The following is a 14,200-nucleotide window of genomic DNA, read 5'->3' on the forward strand; positions in this document are numbered from 1 at the left end:
ATAATCGCATTAATGACCGTTAGATCCAAGCATGATTTTGACCGTTACAAACCCCAAAAATTCAAACTTTAAAAAAGGCAAGATTTTCACCCACTTATTTTCTTTATTGCCACACTCACTAAAAATCTTGATGATGTTTCTTAAGCAAAAAAAAGTAGTGCACATAGCCAAATTTCAAATTCAACTTCTCACTCTTCATTAACAGCCGTTGATTCCCCACCAACCAAGGGTTCAGATCTCTCGAAAATATTCTCTCTCCAAAATTCACATAATCTTGAATGCTCTCTTTCCCTTTCTTTCTATTTCCATCTCTCTAAAATCCCCTGTTTTTCCTCTGTTCTTCTTCTTCTTGTTCATCTACTTCAAATTAAGGGGAAAAAGATTCGAACTTTCGTCGATTTTTCCATTTAGATAGCCAAGAAAATCATATGGGTATGTTTGGATTGTGACAGAAAATCATAAAGGTTAGTGCAATAATAAAAGAAATGCCAGTTTCAACAAGGTCTCAGAATACAAAGGTTGAAGATGAATATGGAGGATCAACAATAACAACAGAGCAAACAGAGAATACAAAAATGGCTTATGCATTGAAAAACCCACATCATGGTTTGAAAGAAAAGTTAAAATCTTTAACCCTTTTATATGAGCAGCAAAAATTAGCTTCAAATGGTGGAAAAATCCAGAATTTGAAACCCCAAGATCAAAAAATTTCTCCTATTCCATCTCTAGATCGAAATGGGTCCATGAAATTTGAAGATTATGAATCAAGAAAGCATACATTTCCTCCAATTCCACCCAAAGATCGAAGCGATTCGACAAAAAAAGAGGAGACAGAATCACTACCACTACCATTACCACTACCACCAACAACAACAACAACAATAGCAACAAGAAGAACAAGAACAGAAAGATCAGGGAGTGAAAGAAGTCCAATGATGAAAGAAAATTCAAAGCCAAATGCAAGAGTAACAAAAACCTATGTGATACCCAAATCCCCAAAGGCAAATTTAGATGATAGAAATGAGAATGTGGCAGGAAATGGGGATCGAATAGTCGGGTTTTCGTGCCCTCGAAAGGCGGTAGTTTCGAGCAATGTGGCAAGGAAATTGTCATTAGGATCACAAATGGATGGAAGAGGAGGAGATAGGAGAATGTCATCATGTCAAGAAATGAATCCCTTGTTTGAGAGGCAGAGTACTAGTAGGAATAACAATAACAATAGCAGGGTTTTGGTGTTTGTTAGGCTTAGGCCTATGATGAATAGAGAAAAAGAAGCTGGATGTCGAACCTGCATTCGAATTCTTAATCGAAGGGATGTTTATTTGACTGATTTTGCTTCTGATAATGATTATTTGAGGTTGAACAGATTTAGAGGAAGACATTTTACTTTTGATGCTTCTTTTCCTGAGTCTGCTTCTCAACTTGATGTTTATTCTACAACGTGAGTTTTACTCTCTTTTTTTGTACTACACTACTTTCTAATTATTTTTCAGTTTTTTTTCATATGTTTGTTGAATGATTTTCATGTTTTGGTTGCTTTTCAATCCATTTATTTGCTAATTTTTGATTATATGTTCTTGTTTTTCCCATACAAACATTTTTAGTTCAGGATTTTTTTGAGCTAGATTTTTTTGATGTTAATTAGTCAACATTACTAAAAAAAGGATACAACTTTTGGAATGTTGAATTTGATCAACGTGCTCTCCATTATTGGCTTGATTGATCTAGGTAAAAGGTCAATATCTGCAAAGACTTTTTTTTTATATAATTTATTTTGCTGATTGAATATGAATGTGAAGCTGCTAATAGATTAAGTGCATGTTTGGTTTAACGTGTGGAATGGAATCATATTCGTAAGGAATGTTATGAATAATGGTTATTAAATGTTGGGTTCTATTATGGAAAGGAAACACTTTTGGAATTGAGTAAGATAACATATGTGTTGTCATAGGATTGAGGAGGATAACGTAATGTGTTATTTTAGGACCGAGAATGTTAATAATTTGGAGGAATTGGTCACCCTCAAAAAATGGAAACAATTGCCCCGCCCCTCGTACCAAACAACATGTAACGGAAATGATTTATTGTTTCTGTTTTCAACAATTTTAAAAAAATTTCATACTTTACATACTCTATTTCCTTCTCCTAGAAGAGTATTTACTATTTAGGAATTATATCAACTTCAACAGGTTAAGATTGAAGTGAAAATACTACAACTCAACGCAAGGCTGAAAGTATACCATTTGCTGAGCTAATGAAGTATTTAGTCCTTAATATGTTCTTTAGAAGAATTTTATCTAGTATCACCTTAAGAATTCAAGATAAAATTCGAACAGAATAAAGTGAAGTACTACTTAATATAATGTGTTAACTGATTGTACGTACTAAGAAAAGTAGTAAGTTATAGATTATCACATAACCATTTACACAAGGTTGTTTGTTTAGGATATCATTCAGCCAAAAGAAATGGGAAAATTCAGCAGGATTGAAATTTAAAATTGTTGAAATTCCAGAACAGCAGATCTTGTTGAAGCTGTGTTGCAAGGGAGGAATGGATCAGTATTTTGTTACGGTGCGACAGGCGCCGGAAAAACTTACACAATGCTTGGAACAGTGGAAAATCCAGGAGTAATGGTGTTGGCAATCAAGGATTTATTTACCAAGATAAGGCAGAGAAGTTATGATGGTAATCATGTTGTTCATCTATCTTATTTAGAGGTCTATAATGAGACTGTCAGAGATTTACTCTCTCCTGGAAGGCCTTTGGTTCTTAGAGAAGACAAACAGGTATCTTTTCTGTCCTTTTGTTTTTGCATACTTCTTGCACTAAATAGCCGAGTCATACACTTGGACATATACCCATGTCCGACATGTATGTCATCAGTAGTGATGGCAACTTAAGATGAGAGGCTAAGATAACGTGGTTTATGTATGCTGTAGGGAATTATGGCAGCTGGTTTATCACAGTATAGAGCTTATTCTACAGATGAGGTGAATTTTCTTGCTTTTGATTTGCCTTTATTCTACTTACCAAATCAGTGAGAACTAAGAACTAGGACTAAATTGTGCTTATATATGTTACAGGTAATGGCGTTACTTCTTCAAGGGAACAAGAATAGGACTACTGAACCAACTAGAGCAAATGAGACATCTTCCAGATCCCATGCTATACTTCAGGTAACTACACAAATAGTTTGAATTATTTGTTATTATGAGTTCTGACCAAAAACTTCTTTTTACATATTTGAAATTACAAGAATTTGTTTTAGTGTGTGAATTTAACTTGGATTGCCAATCCGGACTTATTTGGCTTGAAACTTTTTTCTACATGAAAAATGAATCCTTTGCGAAATCTATAATTTGAAGATGGTTTACTAGTTTTTACTAGTTCATATGTAGGTTATGTTCTTTTCACCTGATATAAGGTATTCTGTGAAATTTACAAGTTCTGGTATGGTCTGGTCATATGCTAATCTTGGAATATGAAACAGAATAATGACATATAATGAGCTGTATTGTATTGTCCAGGTTATGATCGAATACAGAACGAGAGATGCTTCGATGAATATGATCAATCGTGTAGGAAAACTTTCGTTGATCGATCTAGCTGGCTCAGAGAGAGCCCTAGCTACAGATCAAAGAACCTTGAGATCAGTGGAAGGTGCAAACATAAACCGCTCACTTCTAGCACTTAGCAGCTGCATTAATGCCCTTGTTGAAGGAAAGAAGCACATACCCTATAGGAATTCCAAGCTCACACAACTCCTTAAGGACTCCCTTGGTGGAGCTTGCAATACAGTTATGATTGCAAATATCAGCCCTAGTAACCTCTCATTTGGTGAAACACAAAACACCCTTCATTGGGCTGATCGTGCCAAGGAGATTCGAAACAAGGTACTCAATTTTACACTTCAAATACTCAACTAAATTATTACGGCTCAAACTTTAAAATTCTGATCGCGATGTCATTCCTAATATATTCTTATGTGAGATCTTGTTGGATTTATCACACTAAATATATGTGGTCAAAGTTGTGCATTGGAGACCATGAAAAACCAAATGTTGCAACTAATAACTAATGGAGTAAGTGTATGTTTTCCTGATTTCTTCTGTTTGATTTACAGGTATATGAAACGAATGAAGAACTGGTGCTAGATTCAGAATCTGATGCTGATCAAGCTAAGCTGTTACTCGAAGTACAGAAGGAAAACCGAGAACTTCGAGTACAACTAGCAAGACAACAACAGAAGCTATTAAGTCTTCAAGCTCAGTCTATAGCTGCAAATTCCTCACCAACTCCTCCTTCTGCTCGTTCTATTCTAACTCCGCCTCCTTCATCGAACAAACAAAGGCCTAAGACTCCATTACAAAATACACCAGAACCAAATAAGAAGAAAGTATCTGAAGAAACTGTAAGAGAACTGCAACAGGTGGTAAAAATATTGGAAGGAGAGATGGAAAAAGTGAAAAAGGATCATGCATTGCAAATGAAGAAAAAGGATGACAAAATTAGGGAGTTAACGGCGAAATTAACTAAAGGGGCGAGACCAAGAGATGAAGGTTTGAAAAGCATAATTACTAGAACAAGCTTAAGGCCAAAAGAACCAAATACAGGAGAGGTAAAAGCTCCTGGTCACAGGTTCACGTCTCCTGCACCAGCAGCGAAGAAAAGGACTTTCTGGGATATAACAGCAGCTAATAGTCCTTCAGTCACAACCTTAAATGGCAGAAAAACAAGAAGCCATGTTCATGCTGAGCCTATAGGTCCACCTTCCATGCTCCTTCAGGTATATTGATCTTCAAATCTTTATTATTTAATGCAAATAGATCTTCGCGAAAACAGAAAAAGGAAAAGAAAAAATATCAACCTAAATAAACCCATTTGTTCTCATTTGTATAAATCCATCTCATAACTTCAAAATTGTCTAGACATAGAAAAAAAAACCTTACTTCCAGAAATCTTGTAGTCATAAAAACTTGCTTATAATATAAACAAAACATGTGGTTTTGAACAGATTAACATGTATCTCTTGGACCTTTTTATTTATTTTGGAAAAATTGACATAAATTATCCTAACTTTCGCCCATCTCCATAACATAATCCCAACTATTGATTTCCAGTACTAGTCCCAAGTTTTGGGAAGGCCTTCTCAAAGAAACTCAAAAAGTATATACTTTGAAAACACCGCTGAAAGTTAAGATTTTCATGTCAATCATATCCCAAGTTTCACCCATCTTCTCAAAATAATCCCGAATACTGATTATTCACTAGTAGTCCCAAGTTTTTGGAAGGCCTTCTCAAAGAAGTTTCAAGGTTAGGATTATTTTGAGAACACCACTGACAGTTAAGATTTTTCATGTCAGTCTTTCGTTTTCTTATTGGGGGTGTGTGTATATTAGTTTGTTCTGCTACTGATGCAGCTTGCACATCCATGTATGTGGTCTGTGTTGATCCTCGGACTACACATCGCCAATTACATCATACAGCCAGGTTTTGCTCGGCAAAGACTTAGTCCCTTCAAACAGTGATGGAGAATACAAAGAGATATCCTGCATGACATACATATCCAAAATTGAACTCAACTGATCATAAAGTTCAGATCAGGAATACATTCAGCTAGCAGCCTGTTAGTTGGTGATTCGAGACTTGGAGCTCGAAGACAGAACATTCCTTACTCTGCCTGGTGCTTCTGTTTTATTTACTCAACCAAGCTTGAAGGACAAATGAATGAACAAACAAACAGATTCAGTTGAAGAATGAGTTTATATCAAATTATGAGTGTAGTTCAGCAATAAAATGCTGCACAATTTGTATCTTTGTTAGTTGATAGACCCCATTTTCTTCTAGTTAGGAAGCCATTGCTGTAGAGAACATGTCCATTTTTTCATTCTTTTTATTATGAAAATTTTTATATGGGTCTCTCCTTGTTAGATGGAGACCAATGGCTTCTTTATAAAATTTCAAATACTTACTGCTGAACTCTCTAGTTGTGCTTCAACAGTTCCATATACAATGGCAGCCTGTTTGAAAGGAGGTAAATGAATAGCGGTTATGGTAATTTAATTGTCTATCCCCAGTAACATCTTGTTTCTTCATAAGTTTATATCATCCAATACCACTTTGGGAGGTGACATTGAGTATTCCTGCAAGTTTATGAACAAAAGAACATGTTTGAGGATTATATTTGCTTGCCATGTACATCAATATTTAGTTTCTCTTATAAGATTACATTAGAACTCATTACCATTACTGCAAATAGATAATGAAAGTAGACAATTTCTTGTAAAAACTTAGTGGTTGTTTGGTATACATGGTAATTTTATTCTCATGGGAAGTTTCATCTCCTGAGAAGTTATTTCCCTTGTGTAAATCTTAGGAAATTGACTAAATGTGTTTAATTGACATCAATGAATTTTTAACTCTCTTGAAATGACGTGAGAATTTTAAATGACTAAATGGGACGACATGTGAATAAATTCCCATGATTTGTGAAAATTTCAATTTACCAAAAATTCTTATTGTCCTTATTTTTCCCCACTTTCTGTTAACCAAATAACTATCTAAATCAAAAAATCATTGAAATTTCTATTGCCTACCTTATTTCAGCTTGTATACTAAACAACCACTTTAAAAGATGAGAATGATTCTCCTCTATTTCAGAACTAGTTATCACATGAGTGCTTTCATTTCTTTTAAAAAAAATGTTATCGTACTTATAAAGTACTACTTCTGTCATTTTTTAGTTGCATCATTTGTTTTTTCATGTTTGTCGAGATGTTTTTTGAACGTTAATATTTCTCATTAAGTGTAGGTAAAAATTATATAAATTAGACATTTAAAATCTTCGCATTGAGACGAATTTAACAAGACCCCAACTGACTACGTTTTTTCTTATATAATAATGCAAGATAGTTTAACAAAGTTGGTTGATGAATAGTGTCACAAAAGCAAATGTTGTAACTAAAAAAATACGGAGGTAACATATGTAACTTACATAATTACCAAGGACCTTTAAATAATTAAATCCAATGGTATGGCTTCCTATCACCCACATGAGAGACCAAGGTTCAAATCTTGGTGGAAGCAAAATTTCAATATTGTTGGGGCGAGGGGGGTTGGGTCTTGTTGGGCCTCTGTTTGAGTGACTCTGTGCGAGAGCAGTCCAGAGAAAATTCATCACGTGTTCCTGAAAAAGGGCAAAAAAAAATTATGTAACTTACATAATTAGATTTTCTAATTAAATCCTTATTAAAACAAATGATTACTTTGTAAGACAACTACCCATGAAAAGAAAATTTGTGGCTATGTATTCGTAAGTAAAGGAATGACTCTCAATCTCTACAAAGGCGTACCTACTAAATCAATTCTTTGTCTGGAATAAAGCAAGAGTTCCACAGTGGCTCTAGGTCTCATGTGAAGACAAAGGTTCATCCAGATTTCTGTAACAATTAAAGGCAAAAATCTAACAAAAAAGCAAAGTCTGAAAAAGGAGATAAGTATTTATTTGCCAGTAACATATTTAGGGATTGTGGCAATCTCACTTTCTCTTAATAAAACAATGTTGTGTGTTCTTTTTTGGGTGTGTGATAAGAGCCTCAAGGCAAATGTATGTTACACCTTTTATTTTATGGTAGAGTATAGAAGGTTGGATAGGCCTTTCATTATTAGAGGTAAAATAGGAACATTTTAACATTTTGTGTAAAAAGACAAAAAAAAAAACTGACTATGGTACCAATTCATACCAAAGTTCAATAAAATATGTCTACACCAAAATAACTCTTACTTTGGTACCCAAGTGTAAGTGACCTTTGGTGTCAATTTTGAGTTTTGATACCAGTTATACTTACTTTGATATCAACTTTGAGTTTTGGTACCAATATTCCCAAAGTAACTATTACTTTGGTACCTCCAAATAACAAAATTTTGGCCTCTCGAGCTTTGGTATTAGAGGTACCAAAGTAACTCGTACTTTGATACCTCCAGATACCAAAATTAGAGGCCATTTTGACTTCTCACGATGAGACGTCAACACTTCCTCGGAGTATGGTCATTTCATTTCTCCATGATACTTGTGAAATTTTGCATTTACTATGAGTTGTAAAACAACAAGTTTATCAAAAAAAATAAAAATAAAATCAAATAACTCCAACGTGAAGACACCAAAAAGAATACAATATCTTTTCTGAATTGTATATGAGCATAGATACTAGGTAAGTGGTTAGTCTCAAATATATCAAACACTTAAAATTACTTTCTTTATTATTTAAATATTTTTGCAACACCAGTTTGAAATTAGTTGTTATATAATCTTTTTTTGGCGTTTGTTTCCCTTTTTTTGCTCTCTTATCACATGAGCTATCAGCTACTAATATTCTTTTAATTTCCGATTACGTTGTTACTTTAAAATACACAACCAACACTCTTAGTTTAGTTACTTTGAAATTACATTGTTGCACTATTTAGATGTTTTCTAAATATAGATTCTGTTAATTATTCTTTAGAGATTCTTTTTGAACAATTTTTCTTATATGTTATTTGAGATTATTAGATGTAAAACAATTTAGCTTCATTTTTGCTTTCGCACACATCAAGTGCATTTAAAACTATCTCTATTATATAAGCCAAGGGAGGAGGTGTGGTGTCCCCATTTAAAATGACCAAAATACCCTCTAATAAATTAAAATAATGTTTTTTATAATAAATTTAAAAATGAGAATCAATGCAACTTGTCATATGGAATAGGTCAAAAAATAGAATATGCAATCACCATTAAAAACTTGACTAGATTACACAATCAATTCATGAAATTAATTAGAATCTTCAATTTAAAAAAAGTTAGCGATATATACTGACAATATAATACTTTGTATTTACAAAGTTCAAACAATATGGTTTATTAACATTTACAATCGTGAAAGAACCATACTAAAGCCGCTGGCAAAGAATTATTAAATCTCGACCAAATTATTCTAACAGTTATAAATCGGTCACCTTTAGTTCAAAAAGATAATAACATCTACAAAAAAAACCTCAATAATTTAAATCACTACCAAAATAATTTTAGATTAAATAAAAATATGCCTATACGTACATAAGATTGTCGACACACGTATCGCGTGCATATACGGCTAGTAAAAAAATAATCTAACTCATGAGCATCATATCCAAGTGAGGGGAACATTAAAAGAAGAATTATTTTTATTTGAGAAGGTATATGTTCTAGCCTGGCTCACCTAAGAGTCTGTTACATTCCACTTATTTTTCATAAAATTAACTTTCTTAAATTTTTCAAAACTTTCTAGACAATTTTGAATTTTTATTTATTTTTTAATAATAAGTAAAATATGAAGTAAATAGAACAAACCTAACTTTATATATAAGTACGAGGTGGTGGGGAACTCACCTTGTGACTTTAAGGTCACAAGTTCAAACCACACTACATACTTGTGCTTGGGAGTAGGGATTCACTTGTATCATTTATACTCTCAAGCGTTGACTGTGTAGTTGGGCTAACTGTCCTGCAAGAGTTGTTGGTTCAGTAGGTTCCTTCTTCTTACCAAGGGGTTCTCAATGAGGGGGAAAAACGAGTGTGTATATATATATGTGTGAAGGAGGATACTCCCTTTTACTCATATCTGTATTAATTACCTCAGATAGTATAAGTGTAGTGGCTGCTCTCCCACTACTATTTATCTTTCTACTATTGTCTGTAGTTTGTTTTTGTCGTCTGTAGTTCAATTAATACTAGTTTGTCTTATTATAGCATTATGTTATCTAGGGATTCTCACCATGTATTGGGGGTTATGTGTATATTTGTAAGGTGTCTCCTACAGGGGTTTTTTAAGAGAGAAATATAGAAGAAAGTTGCGTCTGGTTTCTCCAATACTTTTCTCTGATTGATTGTTATTGATCCAAGGCATCTTTATCTTCATGGTATCACAGCCTGGAAATTGATCTGAGAATCATAAAACTCAAAAACACTAAGTGAACAAAAGTTTGTGAACTACATTCACTATACTCTCATCCCTTCTCAAACAACAGTAAAGCATTAATCTTTTCTCAGTTCTTCAGAAACATCAATGGCTGAAAAAACTGGAAAAATAACCCATCCAGACATCCAAAGCCCGCTCTATTTTCAACCCTCAGATGATCCTAATATAGTAAGTATAGAAAAACTTACCGTAGTGGCAAATTACAGAACATGGAGACGTTCTATGGAGATTGTCCTTGCCTCCAAGAGAAAACTAGGGTTTGTTACTAGAGTTGTGAAGAGAGATGAGAGAAACAAAGAAAACAAGATAAGTGGGATACTTGCAATAGCATGATCATTGCTTGGCTGACATGCACTGTATCTTACAACATCAAGGACTCAGTGTTGTACCTAGGTACAACAAGAGAAATATGGGTTCAACTAGAGAGTATATTCTCCATAGTCAATGGTACAAGAAAATACAAACTGAACAAGGATGTACTCGAACAAAAGCAGATGGGAAGGTCTGTGAGTGAATACTACATATCCATAAGAGCTATGTGGAAGGAGTACAAATTCTTTAAATCACCTACCCCCTATAACCACAATGACTACTGAAATCAATGAGTTTGTGAGTACCATGAACCAGCAAAAAGGAAAAGTAAAGATTGTTCAATTTTTGAATGGTCTAAATGAAGATTACAATGCTCAGAGAAGCCAACTGCTCCTGAGAGCCCCACTTCCTTCCATGGATGTTGCTTGTGCTGCTATACAATAGGAGGAAGCCCAAAGAGAAGTTCTAAGGACTATGAAGACTGAAATAGAAACCTCAGCTTTGTTCAGCATGAAAGGAGAAAAAACTAAGTGCACCAAGTGTGGAAAGAGGGGACATGTTAGATAAACATGTTGGTTGATTGTGGGATATCACAGCATGGACATCCAAAATCCAGAAGAATGATGAAGATTTATGATCAAGAAGGTGGATGATCTTCTAACTATGGTTCAAACATGAACCTAAGGAACAGATGGAACAAAGGAAAGAATCAAAGGGGACCTAAGTGGGCTGAAAATGCTCAAACCACTATTGAACAGGTGAATCTCACAGCACAACAGCTAGAACAACTCTTGAAGTTGATCCCAGGTGGAGGAAAGAGACAGAAGAGGAGATAGACACCAACTTTGCAAGTATAGTTTCATGTCACAATGCATCTAGTGTTCTAAATGAGTGTATAATATACTCTGGTGCTAGTGAACATATGACTGCAAGTCTTCACAATATGATTATATATCTATTGTGACTCATGAAAACCCTAAGATAAATGTTCCAATGGAAAAACTGTGAATATAACTCAAACAGGAGTTGTGAAGTTGAACAATAATCTACAGCTTAATTATGTATTATGTGTACCAGAGTTCAAACACAATATGATATCAATAGATTATCTCAAGATGATAAATGCAATATGATTTTTTATCATGAATATTGCATTATACAAGATTATGCTACCAATAGAAATAGAGTTGTTGGCAGAGCAAGGCATGGCTTGTTACCTGGAGAACAAAAGTGTAGAGAACTGGAGCAGCACTAGAAGTAAAGTAGAAGATGCAATCACAAATAAGTGTGCAAGTGTAACCATACAACCTATTCCTATAAGTTTGAATGCTAGTAAACCTGATGATGTTGTTAAATGGCACAATAGCCTAGGCTCTGCACCTTTAGAAAAACTCAAACAAATTTGTTGTATAACTGGACCCGTTGATGATGGAGGAGTGTGTTTGACATGCCCCGTGGCTAAATTTTGCAAGTTGCCTTTTGTTGTTAGTACTTCTTACGTTGAATCATTGTCTGAATTGGTGCATCTTGATGCATGTGGGCCATATAGAGTGAGCACAAGGAATAATTAAAGGTACTTTATGACCATTGTGGATGAGTACTCTAGAGCAACCTGGGTGTATATCATGAAATGCAAATCTGAATTTTTCAATCATTCATATGTTTGTGAATTTGGTGGCTACTCACTTTGAGACAAAGGTGAAACACATCAGGTCTGATAATGCCATGGAATTTGATGATGTCAAGTGCATGGATTTCTTTGCAAAACTGGGTGTATCACACCAAACTTCCAACACTAACATGTCACAACATAATGGTAGAGTGGAAAGAAAACACTTGAACATTCTTGAAATGGCAAGGGCACTTAGATTTCAAGCTGGCCTTCCACCTAGCTATTGGGGTGACTGTGTCCTAATTGCAACTCACCTCATCGACAGACTACCCACACCACTACATAACAAAACACCCTATGAAGTTCTCTTCAACAAAAAAACCTAATTACTCTCACCCAAGAGCATTTGGGTGTCTTGCCATAGCTTACAACCCAACTGTAACCACAGAAAAGTTTAGTGCTAGAGGTGTCCCATGTCTATTCTTGGTATATCCTAGTAGTCAGAAAGGTTATAAGCCCTTGAACCTTCTCACACAACAAGTATTTGTGTCTATGCATGTCAAATTTCATGAAAACAATTTTCCATGTAACAGTCATGCTTCTATTCAATCCTTTTTCCAACCTCAAGCTATCACAATACCTAATCTCCAAGCCACCACTCACACTCACATTGATGATGATCCTCTAGTAATAGATGATCAAGGTCTTGACACAGTCACTAGACCTGAATCACCTACCACCACAAATGAACCACCTGTCCTTGAATCACCGGCACCAATCCTTGAGCCTACAGTTACACCTACTAAACCACAGAACATCAGAAGATCCGGTAGAAATACTAATAAGCTTCCTGGCTGGCTGAATGATTATATTCACCAAGTCCAGCATCATGATACTCCAAATGAACCCGACCCTGCTGCTAACCTAGCCCTTCCTTTCATGCTTTCATGTCCCAATTACAGCACCAAAAAAAAACTGTGAGCTTCAAGGAAGTTGTTAAACATGATTATTGGGTTCAATCCATGAATGATGAACTCAGTGCCTTAGAAAACAAAAACACCTGGACCATTACAGATCTGCCTCATGGAAAATAAGCTATATGCTATAAATGGTTGTTCAAAACCAAACTGTTCCCAGATGGTTCCATTGAGAGATACAAATTCACTTGGATGCAGCCAAAAATATGGCATAGATTATGTAGAAACTTTTGCCAATGTAGCAAAATTCACTATTGTGAGGTCTCTTCTTGCAGTTGCTGTAATGCTAGGATTGTCCTTGTGCCAAATGGATGTGAAAAATGCATTTTTGCATGGAGACCTTAATGAAGATGTGTACATGAGACTCCATATTGGCTATACTAGTTATGGGATCTAGAATTCAGGTAGAACAAGGGGAGTCAACACATGTTAAAACGATCACAAAATCTCCTAAGGTCAGCAAGCAACTCAAGTCACTTTATGGCTTGAAACAAGCACCTAGACAATGGTTTGCCAAATTGTCTAAGTGCTCTCACAAACTATGGGTTCACCCAATTCAAGTTTTACCACTCCCTTTTCATTAAAACACAAGATAACTCATTCATTGCACTCCTTGTCTATGTAGACGACCTTATACTTGCCTCAAACTTAACCTATTAACTGCAACAAGTCAAAACCTTTCTAGCTTCCACTTTTCATATAAAAGACTTGGGTCATTTAAACTATTTCCTATGCATTAAGGTATCTAGATCACCTCAAGGCATCTTCATCTCACAACATAAGTATACGACCTTACCCAAGATCAAGGTATTACTCAAGCCTGAAAACTACAAATTCGTCTTGATCCTCACACAAAACTCACTCCAGATACAAGTGATCCACTCCCTGATCCTCTCATTTATCAAAGGCTGGCCAACTAATATACCTCACACTAACTAGACATGACATAGCCTACTCAGTTCACATCTTAAGCCAATTTCTCCATAAACCCACAACAGCTCACCTTAAAGCTACCAAGAAAGTCATCAGGTACCTTCTCAACTCTCCTTCACAAGCATCTTGTTTGCCTCTCAATCAGCAGTTGTCCTCATAGCTTACTGTGATAGTGATTGGACTGCATGCGCTATGTCTCGAAAATCAACCACTGGCTACTTTGTACTACTTGAGTCATCTCCCATTTCAAGTAAAGCTAAGAAGCAACCGGTGGTGGCCACATCCACAGCTGAAGCAGAGAATAGAGCAATGGCACTCACAACCTGTGAGATCACATGGCTTACTCAACTATTTAAGGAGTTGGGAGTTAAAG

General features: G+C 35.2%; 2 protein-coding genes across 3 annotated transcripts in view; one reads left to right on the top strand and one right to left on the bottom strand.

Moving 5' to 3' along the window:
- LOC104908215 (hypothetical protein) overlaps positions 1-14,200 on the bottom strand; it is a 57,321-nt gene that overhangs the window by 29,494 nt on the left and 13,627 nt on the right. The window lies entirely within an intron of this gene.
- Positions 122-6,055, top strand: LOC104908355 (kinesin-like protein KIN-8A). 2 transcript variants are annotated; one of them, XM_010697465.4, is made up of 7 exons: positions 122-1,441; positions 2,514-2,787; positions 2,941-2,991; positions 3,085-3,177; positions 3,529-3,894; positions 4,125-4,787; positions 5,422-6,055. In XM_010697465.4, the coding sequence occupies exons 1-7, from the start codon at positions 486-488 to the stop codon at positions 5,527-5,529; spliced, it is 2,511 nt and encodes an 836-aa protein (XP_010695767.3). In that variant the 5' UTR covers positions 122-485; the 3' UTR covers positions 5,530-6,055. The 2 variants fall into 2 exon arrangements, with proteins under 2 accessions (XP_010695767.3, XP_048500357.1); XM_048644400.2 differs by having other exon boundaries at positions 5,488-6,053.

The sequence above is a fragment of the Beta vulgaris genome, chromosome 5 (assembly GCF_026745355.1).
Source record: "Beta vulgaris subsp. vulgaris cultivar EL10 chromosome 5, EL10.2, whole genome shotgun sequence".
Lineage (NCBI taxonomy): Eukaryota > Viridiplantae > Streptophyta > Magnoliopsida > Caryophyllales > Amaranthaceae > Beta > Beta vulgaris.

What these genes read in the sequence shown, in the direction of transcription:
- LOC104908355 (XM_010697465.4), top strand. Translation starts at nt 486, where the DNA reads ATGCCAGTTTCAACAAGGTCTCAGAATACAAAGGTTGAAGATGAATAT. An exon ending in CTTGATGTTTATTCTACAAC is followed by an intron (nt 1,442 to 2,513) that starts GTGAGTTTTACT and finishes TTGAAATTCCAG; the next exon opens with AACAGCAGATCTTGTTGAAG. An exon ending in GAGCTTATTCTACAGATGAG is followed by an intron (nt 2,992 to 3,084) that starts GTGAATTTTCTT and finishes TATATGTTACAG; the next exon opens with GTAATGGCGTTACTTCTTCA.